Source organism: Urocampus carinirostris, chromosome 13, assembly GCF_059441175.1.
Source record: "Urocampus carinirostris isolate Australia breed hairy pipefish chromosome 13, RoL_Ucar_1.0, whole genome shotgun sequence".
Lineage (NCBI taxonomy): Eukaryota > Metazoa > Chordata > Actinopteri > Syngnathiformes > Syngnathidae > Urocampus > Urocampus carinirostris.
In genome coordinates, this window is record NC_142361.1 from 41,187,238 (window position 1) to 41,207,499 (window position 20,262).

Sequence of the window (20,262 nt, forward strand, 5' to 3'; positions counted from 1 at the left end):
TTCTGATTCAACAATGCACATGCAGCAGCTTCTTGTTTACAATCATGAGAAGGGCTCTATAGGTGTTGGGTAATAATGGAGTTCAAGACGGACGACAAAAAAAAGAAAAAAGAAAAATGACTAGGTAAAAAAAAAATCAGAAAAATGAGCCAAATTCGGACTCATCTAAATGATATGAATTTATGGGAAGCGGAGTGCATTCCATCTTTCAATCTTAAAGGCTGCTGATCTTTTGCTGCTTGTTTTACTTATTTGGTTTTGCATTTTTTTCGTGTTTTGCAGAGGACCTGTAATTGTAAATAGTTTTTGGGGCATTTTCTCATGTATTTACAGCAAGTTAATATTCTTAATTCATATTTGATTGTTTTGCATTTCCAGTGATTTTGTGTTGTTGTTGGACTAAAAAGCTACATTTTTTGGTATTTTATATTTTTTGGGGTGGATCTGTGAATATTTAGTTAAACATATTAAATTACTAATGACCTGTACTAAATAACATAGGAATTTATTAACAATATTATTAATAATATAATATCTCACTATTATTATTAGGGCTGTCCTCTTGGGTGAAAACAGCTGCACTAATGCTTTATTATGATTGATAATATGTCTTTTAAAGATTAAAAAAAAAATCTGAGTAGCTGTTTGGGAGCCGAAAGAGGCAGCTCTTCTCAGTGAGCCGAGCCAAAGGAGCCAGTTTTCTTATAACAACTGTCCTTTTGGGTGCGACCAGTAGGGGGTGGTGACGCTTCACAAGACTACACCATCATAACAAGCCACCAGAGCAGGCGTGTCGGCATCATTTTGAAGTCTTCATTTATTGCATGGTCTGTATTGTCGGACTGCCAAGAATCAGGGCAATAACAACAATATCAAGCAATTTCGAGCACTTCGCCCAAAATGTAAGCGTTTTCCTGAACTTGAAACACAACATTACAATTCAAGCATTTTCAGGATTTCAAGCACCCGTAAAAACCCAGCTTATGAAGCGGTGAGCCTTATAGTGCGGAAAATACGGTCACGATTTTTGCCAAAAGTCAATCGGCAAGGTCTAACTTACCGATAAAGTTATTTTGCATAGCTTCCAGCAGGGCCTGATGGGCATCTTCCGATTGCATGGCGGAGGAGCATTCGCGGGCTAGCACGGTGCGAATAAGATGCTCGCCGCATCCTGCGTACGACAAGGCGTGTTTGATTATTTGATCACAAACGGTCTCAAAGGGCTGCACAGAATTCCGGTAAACCTTTCCACCATCCGAAACCAAATATCTGTTTGACACTGTAGCAGCTCTCACCGGGCTGGCTAAATAAGAACAAACAATATTTGATCCAATCATTAAAAAAAAAAAATAACTATTGATTTGAAAAATAGGCAAAAATACTTGGAACTATCATACAAACGTTCTGTTTTTAAAACATACAGCGTAGGTATGATTATTTATTGATAGAAACATGGGCCTCAACTAAAAGGGGGCTGACAACTGCTCCAACAGGTACCCCCGACCCCCCAAAAACTACAAAAGACTAAAAGGCAAAAAAATGAGTAAAAATCGTGCCTTTTGGTCACTTTGAGGTTCTGTAGTTGGTTTTTTAAATTTTGCTATTTAGCACTTGTTTTCAGTTTTGGGGATATAATTCGGCCTCGCGATACAACACCGAGAAAGGTGCAAGAAAAAAAAACCCAGCAGTTTCAGATAAGTCCACTGCATGTCCCCAAAGCCAGCCGTCACTCACAAATGCACAAATGAACTCTCTCTGTCCGTCCGTCCGTTCCTTCTCTCTCCCTTTCTTTTTTTCTGATCTACTATTCTGGCCCCCACGAGCGGGCTTCGTCTACCACGTTGCCCTAAGCCAAAATGAGTTTGACAACCGTACGGCGACATCTAGCGGTCAAATAATACACACTGTCCCTTTTTTGAGTTTTTTCTCCTTTAGTGCCACGTCTAAGAAGTGCTCTCCGCGCCGTGACGATGATTCTAATCCAAATCGTTATCGCCCTTGCACTTTTGTCTCATTATAATACGTAAAAAAGTGAGATTATGTTGCAAAAAAACCCCCAATGTGGTTTACTTCAAGTGTTTGTATTGTTGTGACGAGGCTCTCAAAGAAGGATAAAGGAAGCGCCAGCCAAAAGCTAACAACCTCATGTCTAAACTTTAACACCTCGTATATTTTCGTCTTCTTTCGTTCCAGGAAAACAAATCGTAAAAGCGAGTGCGAACGTAAGATTCTGGCTGAAACGCTGGCACTTGTTGCAAAGCGAGCGCTTCAGACACCAAAAAGGCAAAGAAAGTGAGGAGAGCGAAAAGGATCTATAAAAAGCACGGAGCTGCTGGCGCCACCGTCTCTGGTTACAGAGTCTACCTTTTTAAAGCTAGTGCGTATGACATAACGACCCCTAGTGGTGTCATTCCTTTCAATAAAACACAATTGATTCAAATAATAAGCATAAAAAAACACAGATTATCTCACAGACCCGATTTTAGCGTAGGTTTAGCAATATGGAAGGAGCTGAGGTTTTTGGCCGTCGTCTTGCCAAAAGCTTTCTTGCAAACTTTTACTGGCCTTATTCGTAGCTTATCCTGCTGACTATCAGCCCTGAGCAACTCCAGCAATTGGCTCTTTTCAGCTGCTCCGGGTGTATCTTTTATTATCACTTTCTAAATTTTCTTTGGCCCTTTATCACAAGAAGTCTCAAAGGAATGGAATTTACACGCAAAAACCTCAGCATGATGAAAACTAAGAAATTAAATGGAAAAATGTTTTTTTTTGTGGTTGACTGAGTCCCTGTCTCTCCCCGCTCTCTCACTCTTTCTTTTTATTTCATTTTTCTCACTCTACCATTCTTTTCTTTCCTCTCTTTCTCTCTGCCGTTCTTTTCTTTCCTCTCTCTCTCTGCCATTCCTTCCTTCTCTCTCTTTCTCTCTCTCTCTCTCTCTCTCTCTCTCTCTCTCTACCATTCTTTTCTTCCCTCTCCTTTCTCTCTACCATTGTTTCCTTCCCCTCTCTCTCTCTCTCTCTCTCTCTCTCTCCATCTCACTCTACCATTCTTTTTCTTTCCGAACTCTCTCTCTCTCTCTCTCCACCATTCTTCCCCCAGCTCTCTCCCTCATCCCACTTTCTCTGTCTTTCTCTTTCTGTATCTTTATTTCTCCCTTTCTTTCTCTCTTGTTTCTGTTGTTCTAACTCTACCACCCTCTCCCTAACTCCCTCTTCTTTCACTCACCGCCTTTCTCTTTCTCTCTCCCTTTCTTTCGTCCCCGTCGCCTCTCTTCAATCGACTTCCGACAACGAACCCGTAAATGACATAGTAACAACATAGTAAGCGGTACAAGTTATTATTTTTGTGCCCTTTGCACCAACAATGAGCTGAAAGGAGCTGGAGACTGGAAAAAGCTTAGAGAGGCCGGCTTTGCATAGATCTTTCTGATCACCCGTATTTCACATAAGTAGTATTTCTCGCTGGCTGTTTTGTCGTCGTCATATTTTTTGATCCGGGTTAGCGCGGGTTTAGAAGCATTGGTTTTCTATCGCGCGCTCTCCGGCAATTTCAACGCAACATGCCTGAGATGAAAACGCAAGGGAGAAGAATGCGACGGTGATCGGACGACAGAGCTCCCCCCTCGCGTTTCCCAGAGTTCTTTCGACGGCTCCCACTTTCACGGAGGGAAATTGAAAGCAGGTGAGGTCCTGGAAGGCACATTTTCCACGCTAGCCCTTTAACATCCTCGTAAAAATGACTGGGCAAGATCACAAAGGGGAAAAGGATGTGGTTAAAAGGCGCCCGTGCGCGGGCGTCGAATGTGCGGCCCGCGGGCCGGACCGGGCCCGTCGAGGGTTTGAACCTGGCCCGCGAGACAACGCTGAGAGAAGCGAGAGCAAAAGGAGCTGCCGTTCCAAATACGCCAAAGACAGGTGCCACTCCCAAAGCAATTGGAGCTGCGTTTCTTTCCATCTCTTACTCTCTTGTCTTTTCCTCTTTGTCTCTCCATTTTTCTGTCTATTATTTCTCTTTTTCTGTACTAACTTTCTTTTTATTTTTAACTTATTTTATTCGTCTCGTCCTTTTTTTTCTTTCACTTTCTCTCTTTGTCTCACTCTCTTTAATTTCATTTTTCTTTCTTTCTCTACCTCTGTCTCACCCTTGCTTTTTTCTCTTTCATGACTTCTTTTTTCTCTCTCTTCTCCTCTTTACATCTCTCCATCTTTCCATGATCCAAAACCAAATATCTGTTTGACACTGTAGCAGCTCACACTAGACTGGCTAAATAAGAACAAACCATATTTGGTCCAATCAATTTTTTGAGAAAAAAAAAAAATAAACCCCAATTGATTTTAAAAATAGGCAAAATACTTAGAACTATCATGCCAACATGCTTTTTTTAAAAAATACGCGTAAGTATGATCATGTATTGGATAATACTAACACTTAAGCAGTTGATCTTGATTGACCCAGGTTTTTTTAGGCTAGCCTTTGCACGTTTGATCATCAATTCTAATATCAAGTATAGTATTTAAGCAATACTTGGCACACACACTCGTCCTGCATTTATAGTATTGGTGGGAGGAGTGGGCTATATAACGATATTAAATTATGAAAGACTTAAACAAGATTATGATTTAAAAAATAAAACAATCATTTGGGGCTTATTCTATCATTTCGATAGTCCTAGGTCAGGATTTATCCCATATAATGGCTAACGCAGCTGATAGCCAATTAGCACATAGAATCGCTTTGGTGGCTAGCTTTGCTTTAGCGATTGGGATCACTTTAGAACAAAGTCAGTACACCTTTTTCGTGGTCAAAATCACGCACTTAAGGACTTTCAAGCCAAAGTTCCACTTTCACTAGTACCATTAAAAGAAGAAATCCAAAGTCAATCATGTATTTTGCAAAGCCACAAAGACACAATTGGCTCTTATATTTTATCAGATGCTCTCTGTGGTCCAGATTTACAATCAATTCCAAGAGAAAGAAACAGCTGCAAGAGAGTTGGAAAGTGCATCCGTAGCATCTGTGTCAATGTAAGGCGTTTGAGCTTTCCCTTAATCCTCAAGGAACAATGACAAGTGAATGCAATTTGGTCTGATGGGCGTGGCGATCGCGAATGACAACAACGCAAAAAACACTTCTGTGTTGCAATCTGGCACAATTCTACACAGTATGGTTGCCCTGGCGCTGTTGTCTAGAAATATAGGGCTCACATTTACGCCACGCGTCCTTCACTCGCATTTTCTCGATCTGTTGTGCAATCCAGTACCTCAAAACATTCGGTATCCATAGCAGGTGATCACAGTCACTGTTGTTTTTTTCCCCCGAGGCACCTGGACCGCAGATGAGCGACACGGAGCGGAGATGGATGACTCAATCGTCCGAGGAAGTGACTGAGGAAAATGGCTCGGGAGGTCGTCGGAAAGAATTATGGGGCCTTTTAAAGTCGGACCGGCTATCTGGATCTGATTTATAGCGTCACTAAAACAAAATGTGGGGCATGTGCTCGACTTTAAACACCGTCGGAGGAGAAAAAGAGAAAGACGCAGCTGGAGTGGAGCGTCATACCTGAGGTACTCACTGCAGTGGAGTAAGGCTCCGAGTTCCTTGCGTTTTGGGCCCAGCAGCCGCATCCGTAATGAGCCGCCTAAGGAATGAAAAGTCGGAACGTCAAGCTCGAGCCCGTGATATCTTACTTCGAAAAAGGAATTTGTTGCAGTTCCTCTCCCAAAAAGTAACTGAGTTAGTGACTGACTTACTCTATAGTAAAGGTAAGTAGTTACCAGGGAAAGTAAAAAAAAAGTTGTTGTATGTCAAGGAATTTTGATTTTTCCGAGCAATATTCAAGTCAGTTAAACAAGGAGGAACAGACCCGTAGTTGTGTTCTAGACCATCTTAATATTTATCGCACCTCACCGGCAACCGATTTATCTTACACTTCAAAAAACAATATCATAAGATAGCAATTGGCAGTCAACAGTGGAAGCAACAGTAAGTTTAATCAACGGAAACTCTCAAAACCAGAGACATCTGGTCAAGTAGACATCGCCTACTGTACATTAAGTAATCTGTTCACAAAGAAAATTGTAAAGGGAGTTTCACTTTATAAAATGAATCACAGTCTCTAGTCAGACAATAGCACAAGTCAATACATGCTACTGTACTTCAAGTATTTTCACCCAATTAGAGTAAACTGTTCACAATATAAAGAATGTTTAACACTGCAGTAAAAAATAAACACATCAAACTCTCACAAACTTGAAACACTCGTCAAATAGTAATAGTAAACTGCACTTCAAATATTGCGTTTACAGTGAAAGTCAACGGTAAAACAATATGAAGTGACTTTCCAATCCCTTGCTTTGTGAGACGTTGGGCTTAATAACATAAGAAGTACATGACCCGCAATGTGGCATTGTTACTGAGCATGTGCAGTGTTTCTCTTATTGTTTACAGTTGTATATTATGGTTTACTCGGTGACACGAAAGTAAAGACCCATCCACGCCAACCTGCCTCGTCTCAATTTATGCAAATAATGCACCGCTTTTCGACCGTCAGTAATGGTAATGGCGTTATAAGAATGAGTTAGGTTGCCCCTGTTACTGAAAAAAACGTCACCTGCGTTGGTTACCGTGGAGTAGCTTGGCAACCTGATAACTTTATAAGTAGAGACGGATTTTGAATGTAAATGCGCTAATTCGTTCCAAGCTGATTTCTACTACTGATTACTATCGGATTACTACAAAACACATCCAATAAAGTTATCCGTTAATTACAAATTAAACATTATTTAATACCGGGATTTACTGCGTACGCCTGTCTCCCACTACGAAATGACCGACATCACATCAGACAAAGTCGAGTTGGAAGCTGAGACACACTGTAAATATTGAATTTCCGCAGTTTCACAATTGCAAGAAACCGGAAAAAAAGAGTCTTTTACCTGGCCGACCCTGCCCGGATGCTTCATGGCAAGCCCTCCGCTGGAAACGGCGGCCGCCACGTTGCCTCGCATGTCCACCGCCACGGCCCCGACCGTATCCAGGCACTCTGACCCGTTTGTCTACAACATAAAAAAAGAGGAAATGTCATGCGTGACAGTTCTTTCGGATTCCCTTGATACATAACATAAAAAAAAGGCAGCCCTAAGTAATTTACAATACCAGCAGTGTACAAACCACCACATACGTCTACCCCCACGCTTACTTTTGTGTATTCTATCACGTGTTGACATCGACTTTAAAATACCGTGTTTAAAACACAGAGGAAACGCATGTCGTGTTTACCCGCATGCACTGTCATTCTTTCTGGCCATTCGCATTAGTTTGGCAATCAAGATAGAGATAGAGCATAAAAATCAGGTTAAAGTGGAAGAGATGAGCTCTTATCATAACATTAGTCTTTCAATTTGGCTCTAAAACAGGAGTGCCCACACGTTTCAACTGCCAGCTCCGCTGAAATTTCACTTCACTTTTTGTTTGAAGTTCATTTTAGTCATGTTGGTTGTATCGATAGATTTATTTATTTATTCATTCATATTTTAATTGTAAAAAAAACAAACCAAAAAACAGGGAACTGTTTAGGTTTAAACTAATTTTATTTCCTGCACTGTTATCTTTTGGTCTTAGTGAAACATTAGTCATGTTGGTTGTGCTGAAACTCTTTTTTTTTAGTGGATAACGTTTCAGAAAGCCATTAAGTTGTATTTGAATTCATAACAAATATTTTTGGTTTCTTTTTGCAAATTTCTCACGCACATTTTGAAGCTTTGGCAGGAAATGAATATCGCCTCCAAATATGGGCTTTAGGCCTCCTCTTAATAATACTAATAATTGTATCGGTCGATTCCAAGTTTTAATATTGCCTATCTACCCTAATATTCTTTGTCTTATTTGATTATTTTTTTCTTTTATGACATGTTTTTCCTGAAGTACCATGTCTCATCAGGAAATCTTTGTCCTAAAATATGTTTTTTTTCCATTCTTTCTCCACTATACAAGTCTTATATTTTCCTTTCATCCCATTTTATATGTTTAAACAAACTGAGGGATAGCTTCTTCCCCAAAGCTATCAACACACTAAACCGCTGTCATGAAACACAGTTTGAAAGTGCAATGTCCCTGTTTTAAGTGCAATACCGCAGTTTTTGGAGGGTAATATCCCGTTCCACTGCAATATTCTGGTTATTTACAAGTTTTACTCTTGATTTATTTCTAAAACAGTTAAGTATTTTATTGAAAAATAAATAAATAAAAGCTTATATTGTCCTGTTTACTTATTTATATACCACATAATTTCCATAACTTTGTGCAATTTAAGAAATATCCAGCTTGTGTATGGTTCTTATTAAGGGTGAATATTTTTTCTCGATTCATCAGTCGGTATATTGTATGGTTTTGCATCCATAATCTTGTAGTAGAAAAACAATGATACTAAAGGGGATACTGATTCTGATATATCAATGGTTCAATTAATTCAAAGCAATATTATCCACGTATATTTTAAATACTTCTTACCGTCCCACTTGATTGTCGTCTTCTCTTTGTCAGCTTCTGACTCCTTTCCATTTTTTCAGCCATCTCCATCTTTCGTTTGTTGCGCTTGTATGCGGACAGGCTGAACTCTTCCAAAAAATAAATTAAATTAAAAAATCGATAACGCGGAAAAACAAAATAACAAAGTGCATCAGAACAATAGTGCAGTGACATGAGCAGCAACATTTACATTTCTAAAATAAGAGCAGAGAGATAAAATATTAGAGGTCGACCGATTATCCGCACTGTTATTTTGGGTGTTTGAGGGAAATCGGTCCGTTTATTTATTTTTTATTTGACGGGCCGATTATTAAGTCTCAGATAGAGCCGAGACTCTCTCTCTTCCTCACTCCTACTACTCCCCTTCTTTGCCCTCCTGTGTACCCACCCCGCGCCTTCTGATTGGATGAACGTCCGAGGACTGAGTCACTAAAGAAGGAACAATACTGTTAGAGCTACATGTACAGTATGTGTCCATCATAGAAAAGCGTGTGTGTGATTAAAAGATAGCGTAAAAAGTGGAATCAATTTGTTTTAGAGAGGCACGTTCAGGTGGAGACTGATAGATTAGCTCTTTTCATAACATTAGTGTGCCAACCGAGTGTTTGTGATTGAGAGCATAAAAAAGCTCTCAATCTGACTCTAAAACAGGAGTGCCCACACTTTTCTAGTCTATTTTCTATGCACCTTTTGTTTTAAGTTCATCAAAGTCATGTTGGTGGTATTGACATTTTTATTTATAAAAAGTAAGAAAAAGCTATTTAAGTTTTGATGTACCTTCATACGAGTTGCTGCTAAGCCAAATTTGATTCCTTACACTGTCAGTTTTTGTTTTATGTGAAAAAAGCCACGTTACTTGTGTTGAAATTCGAATGTAGTTATTGTAAAAGGTTTCAAAAGTTCCCTGCGACCCTACTGTGGATAATGGATGGATGGTTTCAAAAGTTGTATTTAAATTGAGATCAAATATTCTTTCTTTCTTTTTGCACAATTTGACATTTATTTGGCCATTTTTTTAAGCTTTTACAGTAAACGAATATCGGTTATCGGCCTCCCATTAATACTAATAATCCGTATCGGCCCTAAAAAAGCCATATTGGCCGATCCCTACAAAACATAAAGAAAAGTATACTTTTTGATAAAAAAACTATATACATAAATAAAATGTAGCATAAAAAGACTCACTGGTGGCCATTTTCTCCGAGGGGCAGGCCGGGATGCCGTGGTTAACGGCCCAGTCGTGAGCTCCCCGGCCAACTAAAAAGCTAGCAGAGAGATAACGGATAAAAGATGACATTTACTGTAGGATGGTGAAAGCAATGAAGACATTTACCAGGGCGGTATTCTGCCGGCCGAAAGTTTCCCTTTCTGTGCTTCGCTCAGCAGGCCATGAGCAACTAAGACGGGGTTCTTGATACCTGCAAGAAAATGAAATAGAGATCAGGGGTGTCCGACCGTTATCGGGCATCGAGCGGCTTTTTTGCTACTTACTAGTGCAAAGGTCACACCCTTCTAAAATACCAACTTATCTTGTACTACTTACTATGATGTTGTGACTATGTTATTAACTGGTTAATTATTGGAAGTACAAAGAAGAAAATGAAAAAAGGGACACAGAGAGAGAGAGAGAAAGAGAGAGAGAGAGAGAGAAAGAGAAAGAGAAAGAGAAAGAGAAAGAGAGAGAGAGAACAAATTCATTTGAGTCGGGAACCGAGATTTTAACCTGGTACATGGGTTTTTCTCTGACAACCCTTTTTCTTTCTGTAGTTTTAAATACACCTTTAGTCTGGTGCACCTAATAATGGGGTGCGCCTTGTGGTCTGAAAACCACGGCATATTTCACCAGAATTGATGAAGGCATATCACACGCTCATATTAACATCAGACCTACCGCTAATAGCACCTACGGCTCCGAAGTGCAGGGATTTTCCATCCATGATGCTGGCGTCGCACTCGATTTCTCCCGACAAGTTGATGTTGGAGCCCGTACCCGCGTTGGTAAAAGGAGAGTCCTGGAAATGCCACGACAGGAAATAGATAAGACCGGCTGTGCTGCCTTAGGAGTCATTTCAAAAACTAAAAATCATAGTTTAGAATATATTAATTATCAACATCTTTATGTTTTAGATCCGTTTTTGAGACTCTTTGTAAGTCTATATAAGGGCTATTTTCATAAACTGAGCTGTTGTTCTTTATATATATATTTTGTTTATTCATACTTTTTTGCATTGTATTCTCAATGATCTAGTTTAGCGCAGACAAAATATTCCGATTCGGTCAAAAAAATGATCATCTCTGACATCAAGCAACGGGGTTTATAAACAAACGTGTGCACGTTATATAACCAGGTGTGATATTAAAATAGGTTGTATGAGTGATACATGTGCAAAATAGGAAAGGGAGGCAAAAGAAATGAAAATAGCTAAAAAACAACCTCAAGGGCGAGCAGTGCTGCAGCCACGGCCTCCACAGCCAGCGCGCCGGCTCTCAGCTTCTCCACCGCCTAACCAAAATCAGTTAAAGATTGCTTTCAGTGTTAAATTAAAAAAAAAAAAATTCCCCAGGCAGACAGGTTGTCCTTGAACTGGATCAAACATTGATGTATTTTGGAAAAACAATGAATAATCATAAACAAAAGAGATCAGCGACGTGAAACCGGACAATGAAATTAGAGCGTAGTATTATCACATTCGTCATTCATATTTGACAAGTGATGTTCATTTAAAGAGAGAGGGGAAGATTCTCAGGAAACTCGACGTATTTTTATCATTTGAACAATTTAAAGTTCCTTGCAGAATGCCTTTATTATCATTCTTTCAAGGGACAGTGTGTATGATTTGGCACCCCCTAGTTGTAAACAAAATGTCATTATTTACAAAAAGCAACAACCCCTTAACGTTCCCCCAGACTGTTAAACATTTCGTTCTGTGTACATTGTTACAAAGAATGACAATACAAAGGAAATTATTATTATTATTATTAAGAAGCAAAGACCTGTCTCCTTTTGGAGTCCCCAAGTGGCCACTTTTGGAAACGCATAGACATATCCTTGGAAAAAACGTGTAAGGTACTAATGTTTGGTTTTTCAGAACTTTGACCTAGGACAAATAAGGCCTCAAGCGATCGTCCCACCAGTTTTCCAGCTAAGGTGCCCATGCGACACTCAACTGCAGGCATGCGATTGCAAAAAGAATCCCTTCTACTTCTGTGCGTTCCAACTCAAATGATTCCATGTTGGTAGCACTTGCAGTCATTATTTCAGTTTGGGACAAAACGTTGAGAGTCTTACCATTCAAAAGAGACCAAACCGGTCAACAATAGCAATCCATTGACTTTGGGATTTTAGGTGAATTTCACAAGATTTAGAAGGGCTTCATTTGTGTCATACGCAAAAATACATCAACTATTATATTCACATGCATTTTTTTTTTAATTTTAGGTCAAGGAATTTCAATTTGTTTGACCCAAGATGAAGCTCACCTAAAGTGAGTTGACATAACTGTCATCCATCCTCCTGCTCTTTTTTTCTTTATCATTCTTTTTTCTTCATTTTGCCCATTTACCATTTTCTTTTGTTTTTCTCTCTTACTTCTTTTTGTTGTTTCCTCCTGTCATTTTTTCCATTATTTTTCTTAATCACTTGTTTTTCTCTTTTTTTTCCTTCTATCATTATCGCTTTTATTTTATTATTTTCTTCAGTTTTATATTTATTTTCCTATTTTCTTCATCTTTTTTCTTTCTTATTTCTGTTTTTTTCCTTCTTCTTTTAATACGAAATGGCTAAACCCCAATCACCGCCTATCCATAAAACATCCTAAAACTAAATCAGTAAGTTAATGAATAAAACTACAACAAGGTTATTGTTCTAAGTGCGAGTTAACCGGATTTTACTTACTTGCTGGCAAGCTTTTTTGCACACATACTTGTACTCCTTAGCCTTGGATTCCGAATGGTAACCTGCACCTAGAGAACAAAACAAAAACATCCCATTATCGAGCGAGAATGCATTTGATTTTTGTTCCCCTTTTTTGATATTCTAAAATGTCACTCTTCTGTCCAAAGAAATACAAATCCCAAAGGTTAAGAAAATTGCTCCTACTGAGAAACTAGACACATATTCAACTGAATTCGATTTTGCTACTGCAAATGACAGGAATCGACACTTGCTACGTCTCTGGGATGCCCTTTTGCTTTTGGTAAATGGCATACAAGATGCCGCTCCGCTAAATCAAAGTTATAGAATTGTCTTTATTGTCATTGAAAACAACGTAGTAAACATTGATCACCCAGGATTAAGATGGCGCGAGGGTGCAGCATCTAATGGCTTTCCAGCAAGTTTTTCATACTTTCTTTGAGTGGCCAATAACGTCATGAGTTAACCTGGGACCGAAACTCAGTTTGAATTTGAATCCGCTGTTTATCTTTACCCTCGGCATCCACCCGCTACTCCACTCTACCAGCTTCACGGATATCACATCGAAGATAAATCGGACGTCATTTTCCCTAATATGATATTTAATCATATACACGTATATTACGCTATTGTCCCCCGCCATATGCGACCCCCTCACCGGACAAGATTTATTCATTTGGAGCTCTACTGAATTTCTATGAATTTACCTTACCTGCGTGCACTAAAACGAAGCCCCCGACAGGCGTTTTACAACTGCTGTTTGCTTCTTGATGATTGAGCGATGAATTCTTTTTCCATTGACGATCTTCAGCAGAGTTTTGTGGACTTTCCATGGCATAAACGCAAGATCCTATGGTGGCTCATCATCTGGGCGCGAGGGAGGCGTTTTCAAACAATGTCTGTCAACCGAAAAATCATGTTAAAATATGTCATTTCCAGAATCCTCAGTTAAAGGTTGGACTTCCAGTTCAATGGAATAAAAACAAAATGCAGTGGAGCCCCCTTATGACGTCGCTAAGGCAAGCTTGTGTGATGCTAACCGCTAATGCGCACAGGAAAAAATAAAAAATATAGAACACATCAGATGCCGAAACTTTAGAGAAGGGGTGTTAGACAACGTTGACAACATTGCAAAAGGGAAAATAACTGCTGCAGTTTGAAATATGTACACAAGATGTCACCAAAGCCAGGCTCTACTTACAAAGAGACCGTAGCTGGATTTCTTCTTCTTTCTCACTCTTGGTGTCTATATCATTCTTCTCTCTCTCTTTCACTGTCTCTCTTTTTCTCTCTTTCTTCCCTGTCTATCTTCCCTTCTCTCTATTCTGTCTCTCCTCTATGAGTCTTTCTTTCTAGCTGCCCCCTAATCTCTGTCTCTGTTTCTCACTTTCCCTTCTCTCTCTCTCTTCATCTCTCCCTCTTTTTCTCAATGACCCTCTCTATCCTCATTCAGTTCAGAATCTCGTTTACTAAAGACTTACAATACTGTATTGCATTTCTTGACTATGGGTCCCAAGGCTAACAGTGATGCTAAAAGAAGAAGCAAAAACATGATAACCATGGCAACATAGCTTACAATTATCAAAAAACATTTTGTGAATTACCTTTGCTAAGTTGCACTGCCATAATCAATTAGCGAACGAAACAATAAATACATATAAGGAGTGGATTCAAACAAGGGGCTTTTATAACAATCCTCATAAATGGATGGTTTATAATGAAATATTATTGTAATCCAGCGTCTTCTTCCCCTCTGCATTCACCCACTAACCCTACCGGACCAGTTCAAATCACGTGAGCAAGGTAAATATTTGTTTCTTTAAATGTAAATTTAGTTATAATGCTATTCAATCATATACATGTATAATACACACATATAAAACTTACTATCAAAAAAGGAAATTAAAGAAAATAAATTATAATGAAAACAGGGGAAACAGGAGAAGTCACAAAAACAAAACTTCAAATGAGCCAAAATTATCTTTCATTGGAACTTCTTTTTCACTACATTCTAAATGTTTTCCGTTTTTGGTGAGAAAAAAAAGACATTTAAATCATGTGAAAGAGAAAGAAAACAAGACAAAAACAGGTTTTGATGGTAGCCCTGGCAGCAAAATGTGGTCCTATCATGTCCGCTCCCTCGAGGTGAGGATCATCATATTTTGGCCGCCAAGGATTGAAAATATGCTATTTTACACAATAGCTAATACGTTTTGGCTTATTATTATTTTTTGGCCACCAGGAGGCGCGATATCAAAACGCACTGTCCCTTTAAAATATCAGAGCGTCAAAGTTACTCTTAATCTTGAAACGGACAAATGTAATAACCATTAAATTTTTAGAGTATTGTAATTAATGCTTGAGAATTTTGTCAAAAAAAAGGTGAATATATACGAATAATATACGCAAAACTCGGTTGCGTTCGTGTGATACCAGTTCCCCAAAGTAATTAAAGTAATGATAGCTCATATATAATATCAAGCAAATATATCAGTTATAAGACATCTCTTTGAAACGTAAATGAATTAATTAAACGACTTAAAACAAACCTTGCAACTCACGTTAGCTAGTTAGCATGAAACGCCGACGAATACTTCCGGGTTCAGCTACGCGTTGCTAAGGAAGTTGCAAAGCAGACTCCTTTAAACTACGTTTTTTTTTATTTAGATTTTTTTTTCGTGAAAATACAAACGAAGGTGATTTTATTATATTAGTTTAAATATTGTTTCATCACAATTATTTTTTTAAATTTTGAATTACCTACTAGAAGAAACGACACTCCGGTACGCCGCTACGCGTTGCTAAGGTAATGGTAGAGCTGACTGATAGATCACGTGACCCAACGCGTGGAACGCTATTATTTTTTTATGTCAATTTTGTTTGAAAATACATACCAGGATTTTTTTATATTTAGTTCTATGTCGTATTTGGCACAATTTCTAATTCAGTATTACACACCAAAAACATTACTCGGTTAGCTGCTGCGCGTTGCTCAGAAAGTGGTTGCGCTGACTTCTAGATCACGTGTGCCAATGAGCGTTCAAACTTTTATTTTTAATGTAAAAAATGTGTGAATAAAGATAATAAGACCATTTCATTATATTTGGTTTTATATTATTATTATTATTATTATTATGTTGTATTTGGCACAATTTATAATTCAAAACCGAAACGTCATCAAGTAGTTTCAGGTTGAGCTCCACGTAGCTCAAACTATTATAATTAATGTTAATTTTGGGTGGGGATAAAGTTTAACGCTATTTATTTCTAGTTAGCTTTATTCAACACACGTTCCAATTTAGTAGCATTTACGAAATGAAGGGGGAGGAAAAAATAATGTGTAATCTACGTTCATGCTTGCTTTTAAACTATTATTTTAGTACATTTGTCACGGTTCGGGTAAATAAAATGAACATTTGTATTTGTATTTCTGGACTAAAAAAAGAGATGCTCCAATTTATTTTGCAAGACTGACATCTAGCGGTATTTTTAAAATAATACAGACACTTTTTTTCCAATGCTTTGAGCTATAATCTACAATCGTATCTGTAATGCACTAATATTTTTTCTTTTTAATCATTTATTGATCATACGTTAAGAGTCATCAAGTATTTTAATTTTATGGACCGATACTCACATGAATCGGCACACTTGTAATACAAAAGTCAGTTGTTCTTGTAATTGCATGTAATAACAAAATAGAGAAGTTGCAATAATTGTTGCTTCGTGTATTTATTTTCCTTGTGCGCAAAAGAGAAAGGAAAAAACTCAAATTGTTTTAGTGACTGACACTCAACCTAGTTTACAAAGAAAGGAGCCTACCGTTGGAGTGACCTATCAGAAGACAGCCTGATCTTAAAGTGTCAACCCTTTACCCAATCTTCCCCTGACTTCCGCATTATTCTTAACCAATCAGAGCGCCTCAAATCGTACACATAATTCACGCCGCATTCACGGTAGGTTGAGCGGTAGTGAGCTCAGTATACGTTTGACAGATTCTCAGGTGAGAGAAGCGACTGACAAGACTTTATTTGAAATTAATTTTATTCTTCGGAATAAAAACAATTGGCAGTGAGTCTGGGGTTGACACAGTCCAAAAGCAACCACTCGAAGAATAATTCCTCCGGCAGCATGAGCAAAAAGAAAAAGGACTGGAAGACTGAGAAAGGTATGGCCGGACAGTCTGAGATTGCTTCTTGCGACGCTTATCATGCAAAAAAAAAACAAAACCGTGTTTTTAATGTTTCGTGTGATGCTCCAAACTCATTCATAAAGCCACACATGTGATGGTGCCTTTACGATGTGTCTTACATGAAAAAACACGAGTCAACTCTTCTTATTTCGCTAACAACCCCAACAAAAAAATTGGAATTCACCTGTCGGAGTCATCTGGCTATGTGCTAGCATTTTTTTGCCTGTTAGCATTACAAATGTGACGTTATCAGTGCTTGATTTTGCCCTATAATGCTTCCCCCCCACCGGTATGTATTGAGGTAGGTGGAATTGATCATCTAAGCGATGCGCACTTTATCATGAGCTATTTGCTTCCTATACAAGTATCCTCAAAGTTGTGGGGTTGCTTGTTCTTTCTTCGCTTTCCCGGCGTTTGTTGAGTTAATTTAGCATCTTTTTACATCCTAGACACGTCTAATGAAGTGATGCTACAGACACGCGGGTGGGGAAATCTCGCGAGACTTGCGTGAGCTGGATGGAGGGCTGCTTATTTTTCCCTTATTTTCGTCTCATTGTTTCCCTCTTCTTGTTTTTTTTTTCATTTTTTTCATTTTTTTTTCCTGCTCTTCCTTTTCTTGTTTATTCATTTGTGTTTTTTTCTTTCTTGGTCAACTTCTTCTTACAAATTGTTTTTATAGTCTTCTTGGTCTTCCTCTTTTTGGTCTTTCTCTTACTTGTTTTCTCCCTTATTTTCTTTTTTATTTTAGTTCACTCTCTTTCCTCTTTCTTGTTTTTCCCATCTTGTTTTCCTTCTTATAAATTTCCTATTGTTCTTGTTATGTTCTATTTTCGTCTTCCTTCTCTTGTTGATCTTTTTTCTTTTCTACCTGTTGTTCTTCCTCTAGTTCTTCCTCTTTTTGCTTTTCATTTACTTATCATTTATTTTCCTTCTCTTTTCCGTCTTCTTCATTTTAATCCTCTTGTTCTTTTTCTGTTCTTGACCTGCCTTCTTTTTCCCTTCTTGCTTTCTTTCTCTCCTTACACTCATTTGTGTTCTTCTCCCTCTTTTACTTCTCTCTTGGTCTTGCTTACCCATTTTTATTTGCCCTATTCTTGTTTGTTTTTTTTCTTCTTTTCCCCTCTTCTTTGTTCTTCTTCTTTTGTGTTTCATTTCTTTTTTCCTCGTTGATTCTTGTCCTTTTTATTGCTTTTCTTTTCACTTATTCATGCTCTTCTTCTCTTCTTTATCATTCATTTTCATAATAGCACTTGACATAAACCCTGAGTGAAATTCAAACGATTCAATGATTATCATCGTACTGATCATCCTCATTGTGTTAATTTCAAAGGGTTAACATCCAAGCCGAATTCCACCAGAAATGCACAAAGATTTGTGATGCAGTTGGCAATTCTAGTAGCCCGGGCCATCTAGGTTGGCGATGGACCGGGGTCCACCATTATTGTAGGCATAAATGAAACGGCTCCCTCTTCTTTTTGTAAGGTCTAAAAAGAATGTTGAATCGTTATTGGAGTTTTTAAGGGGCTTTAATATTGAGAAGCTAACCCCGTACCAAAACCCTGACATTTTGCTTGCATGAACAGATACCAGAACTTGAGTAGAACATCCCTCATGTTTAATAAGGTCTGTGGCCTTTAGCTTGCGTATTCCAAAATAGAATAGAACAGAATTGCCTTTATTGTCATTGATGAAACGACATAGACGCTGCCCTACTTCGAACGAGATAGGTTCCGGACGATCGTTTGTATGTTGAATTTGTTGGTAAGTTGCTCCAGTGCTATGTTTTGTATGGATAAGGTTTATATAATTATATTTAAGGCTTTTATACGTAACCTGCATTGTTTTGTACTAAAGTATAAACATTTCATAAAATAATATGCTTTGCAAAGATAAAGTTGAGTTTAACTCACTTCTGGAAGATGCGCTTCAAGAGTTAGGGCAACTTCCTCATCTGTAGTAGAAAGTGGAAGAAAAAAAGCCATCCAACCATTTTCTCAACCGCATCAAGCTTTTTTTTATTCCTCTTTCGCTTTAAAAGAAACTGCCCGCTCGCCTCTTCTTTAGACATTACACCAACCATCTTGAATGGACGCTTGAGATATTAAACAATAAAAATTTCAAAGTTCTTAGCATGCTGGAGATAGCGTAGGCATAGAATGTGAGATGAGTATGAACTTCAGTAGGGTGGCGAGAGTTTAGTTTTGGAGAGAGTTCGGCGTTTACAACGGACTGATGCTGACGGTTGTCGCTCTCCAAAGAGACGTAAGTGTTTTTGAGTATTTTTTTTCATGAAGGAGGAGCGATCCATTACCCACACAAAACCACACACTACAATGGTGGCAGCGGTGGGATTACGAGCAGGTGAAGAAGAGATATTTACACACAAACTAGGAAGCGGTAGCTGGATTTCTTATTCAGGGTGGATGCCGGGTGACCTCTCACAGCGCCACACGCCGGTAGCGGCGGAAAGAAGCACTACAATAATGTCCTCTACTCGGAAAAAGGTGCACACGATACAAAATTTAACTTGCAGCAATATCCGAATATTCTTCCACATCCCCAAAAAACTTTCATATCTACCGTTTTTTGTAAGTCGAATGGTTGAAAGTTGGGGAGCGTCTGTACATTGTTTGCGAGAATAGAGGCGGGAGAACCGTGTCATCGTAAAAGTCTCGAAGACTCTTCTGGCAATATTCTGCAGAAAGGACAGTTAGCAGCTGATGATTTTTTTGGGCTGTGTTGATGGCTCTCCAAGTCATTGTTCATTGACCTGGTCTAATTGAGTCGTCCTTGAAAACTGCTGTTTTGAAATTTCACGTGTGGACCGAACGTCTGTCTTTTCAGCCAGTTTTTGCCCGGTGGATTCATACGACCTACTTTAATTTGTCTTTCTCTCTTTCTGGCAACTTCGACCGGACTAAGTACAAGCACAGCGCATGCTGGATACATCTGAGGAGAATGAAGCCGAAAAACCCAAGCAGGGTATTCCTTTTGTATAGAAATAGTGGCTGCTCTTGATCCCGGTGTCCTCTCTGCTACTTTTATAGTAGGCACAACAAAGCGCAGGTAGCGTAAATAGAAAGTAAAACTATGCAAATTGGGAGCCCATTATCAGCAAGATACAAGTTTGTTCCCGAAGCCTTTGATGTGGCGTTCAAGCGCCCCGGGGCCTTCATTCTAATTTGCAAGTTTTCTTGCTGCACGTTCTGCTGATTTCTTCTATTACTTTGATGTTTATTACAAAACGCGTGTAAGCATTTTGGGGCAAATACATTTTGGGGGAGACTGTGATTATACAACCTGCCTCTGATCACAAACATTTCCCAGGTTTGAAGCCCTTTTCTTGAATGTCGGTTTACTTTTGTTTGTTTTAAAAAATGCTTTGTAGTTTAAAAAACATTCCTTGAACTCAAACAACCTCTCTCTCGGACAGTTTTTGATGGTTTTTGGAACTGCAAATCCCCATTCCGTTCCGTTCGTCACCTGGATGAGTCTGCAGGAGAAGTTTTACAGGATGTGAAAAATTTCCCAAAATTGGGACGGTCAAAAAATAAGGATTTCTCCTAGTTCGACGAAAGCCACCAAACACAAAGGACCCCGTAATCCAGTTTCTGGCCTTGGCTCTTTTTA

At 38.7% G+C, this 20,262-nt stretch overlaps 3 protein-coding genes across 10 annotated transcripts in view; 1 reads left to right on the forward strand and 2 right to left on the reverse strand.

Annotated features, from left to right (window-relative positions):
• Positions 1-15,050, reverse strand: part of tasp1 (taspase, threonine aspartase, 1) — a 32,073-nt gene extending 17,023 nt beyond the window's left edge. Inside the window, exons 1-11 of one of the 4 annotated variants that reach the window (XM_088351827.1) lie at positions 15,002-15,050; positions 13,153-13,339; positions 12,423-12,490; positions 10,962-11,030; positions 10,419-10,539; positions 9,861-9,945; positions 9,713-9,792; positions 8,510-8,616; positions 6,937-7,056; positions 5,561-5,639; positions 1,061-1,171 (exon numbers count right to left, since the gene is read on the reverse strand). In XM_088351827.1, the coding sequence (XP_088207953.1) occupies positions 1,061-1,171; positions 5,561-5,639; positions 6,937-7,056; positions 8,510-8,616; positions 9,713-9,792; positions 9,861-9,945; positions 10,419-10,539; positions 10,962-11,030; positions 12,423-12,490; positions 13,153-13,273 (961 nt within the window). In that variant the 5' untranslated portion in view covers positions 13,274-13,339; positions 15,002-15,050. Of the gene's footprint in view, positions 1-1,060; positions 1,172-5,560; positions 5,640-6,936; positions 7,057-8,509; positions 8,617-9,712; positions 9,793-9,860; positions 9,946-10,418; positions 10,540-10,961; positions 11,031-12,422; positions 12,491-13,152; positions 13,340-14,989 lie in introns of all 4 variants that reach the window. The other 3 variants (XM_088351825.1, XM_088351828.1, XM_088351829.1) reach the window with 3 other exon arrangements.
• The window catches only part of LOC148354567 (general transcription factor II-I repeat domain-containing protein 2A-like), an 83,205-nt gene that overhangs the window by 53,843 nt on the left and 9,100 nt on the right, over positions 1-20,262 (reverse strand). The window lies entirely within an intron of this gene.
• Positions 16,386-20,262, forward strand: part of macrod2 (mono-ADP ribosylhydrolase 2) — a 313,061-nt gene continuing 309,184 nt past the window's right edge. For all 5 annotated transcript variants that reach the window (XM_088352058.1, XM_088352061.1, XM_088352059.1 and 2 more), the window contains exon 1: positions 16,386-16,608. In XM_088352058.1, coding sequence (XP_088208184.1) covers positions 16,572-16,608 — 37 coding nt within the window. In that variant the 5' untranslated portion in view covers positions 16,386-16,571. The remainder of the gene's footprint in view (positions 16,609-20,262) is intronic.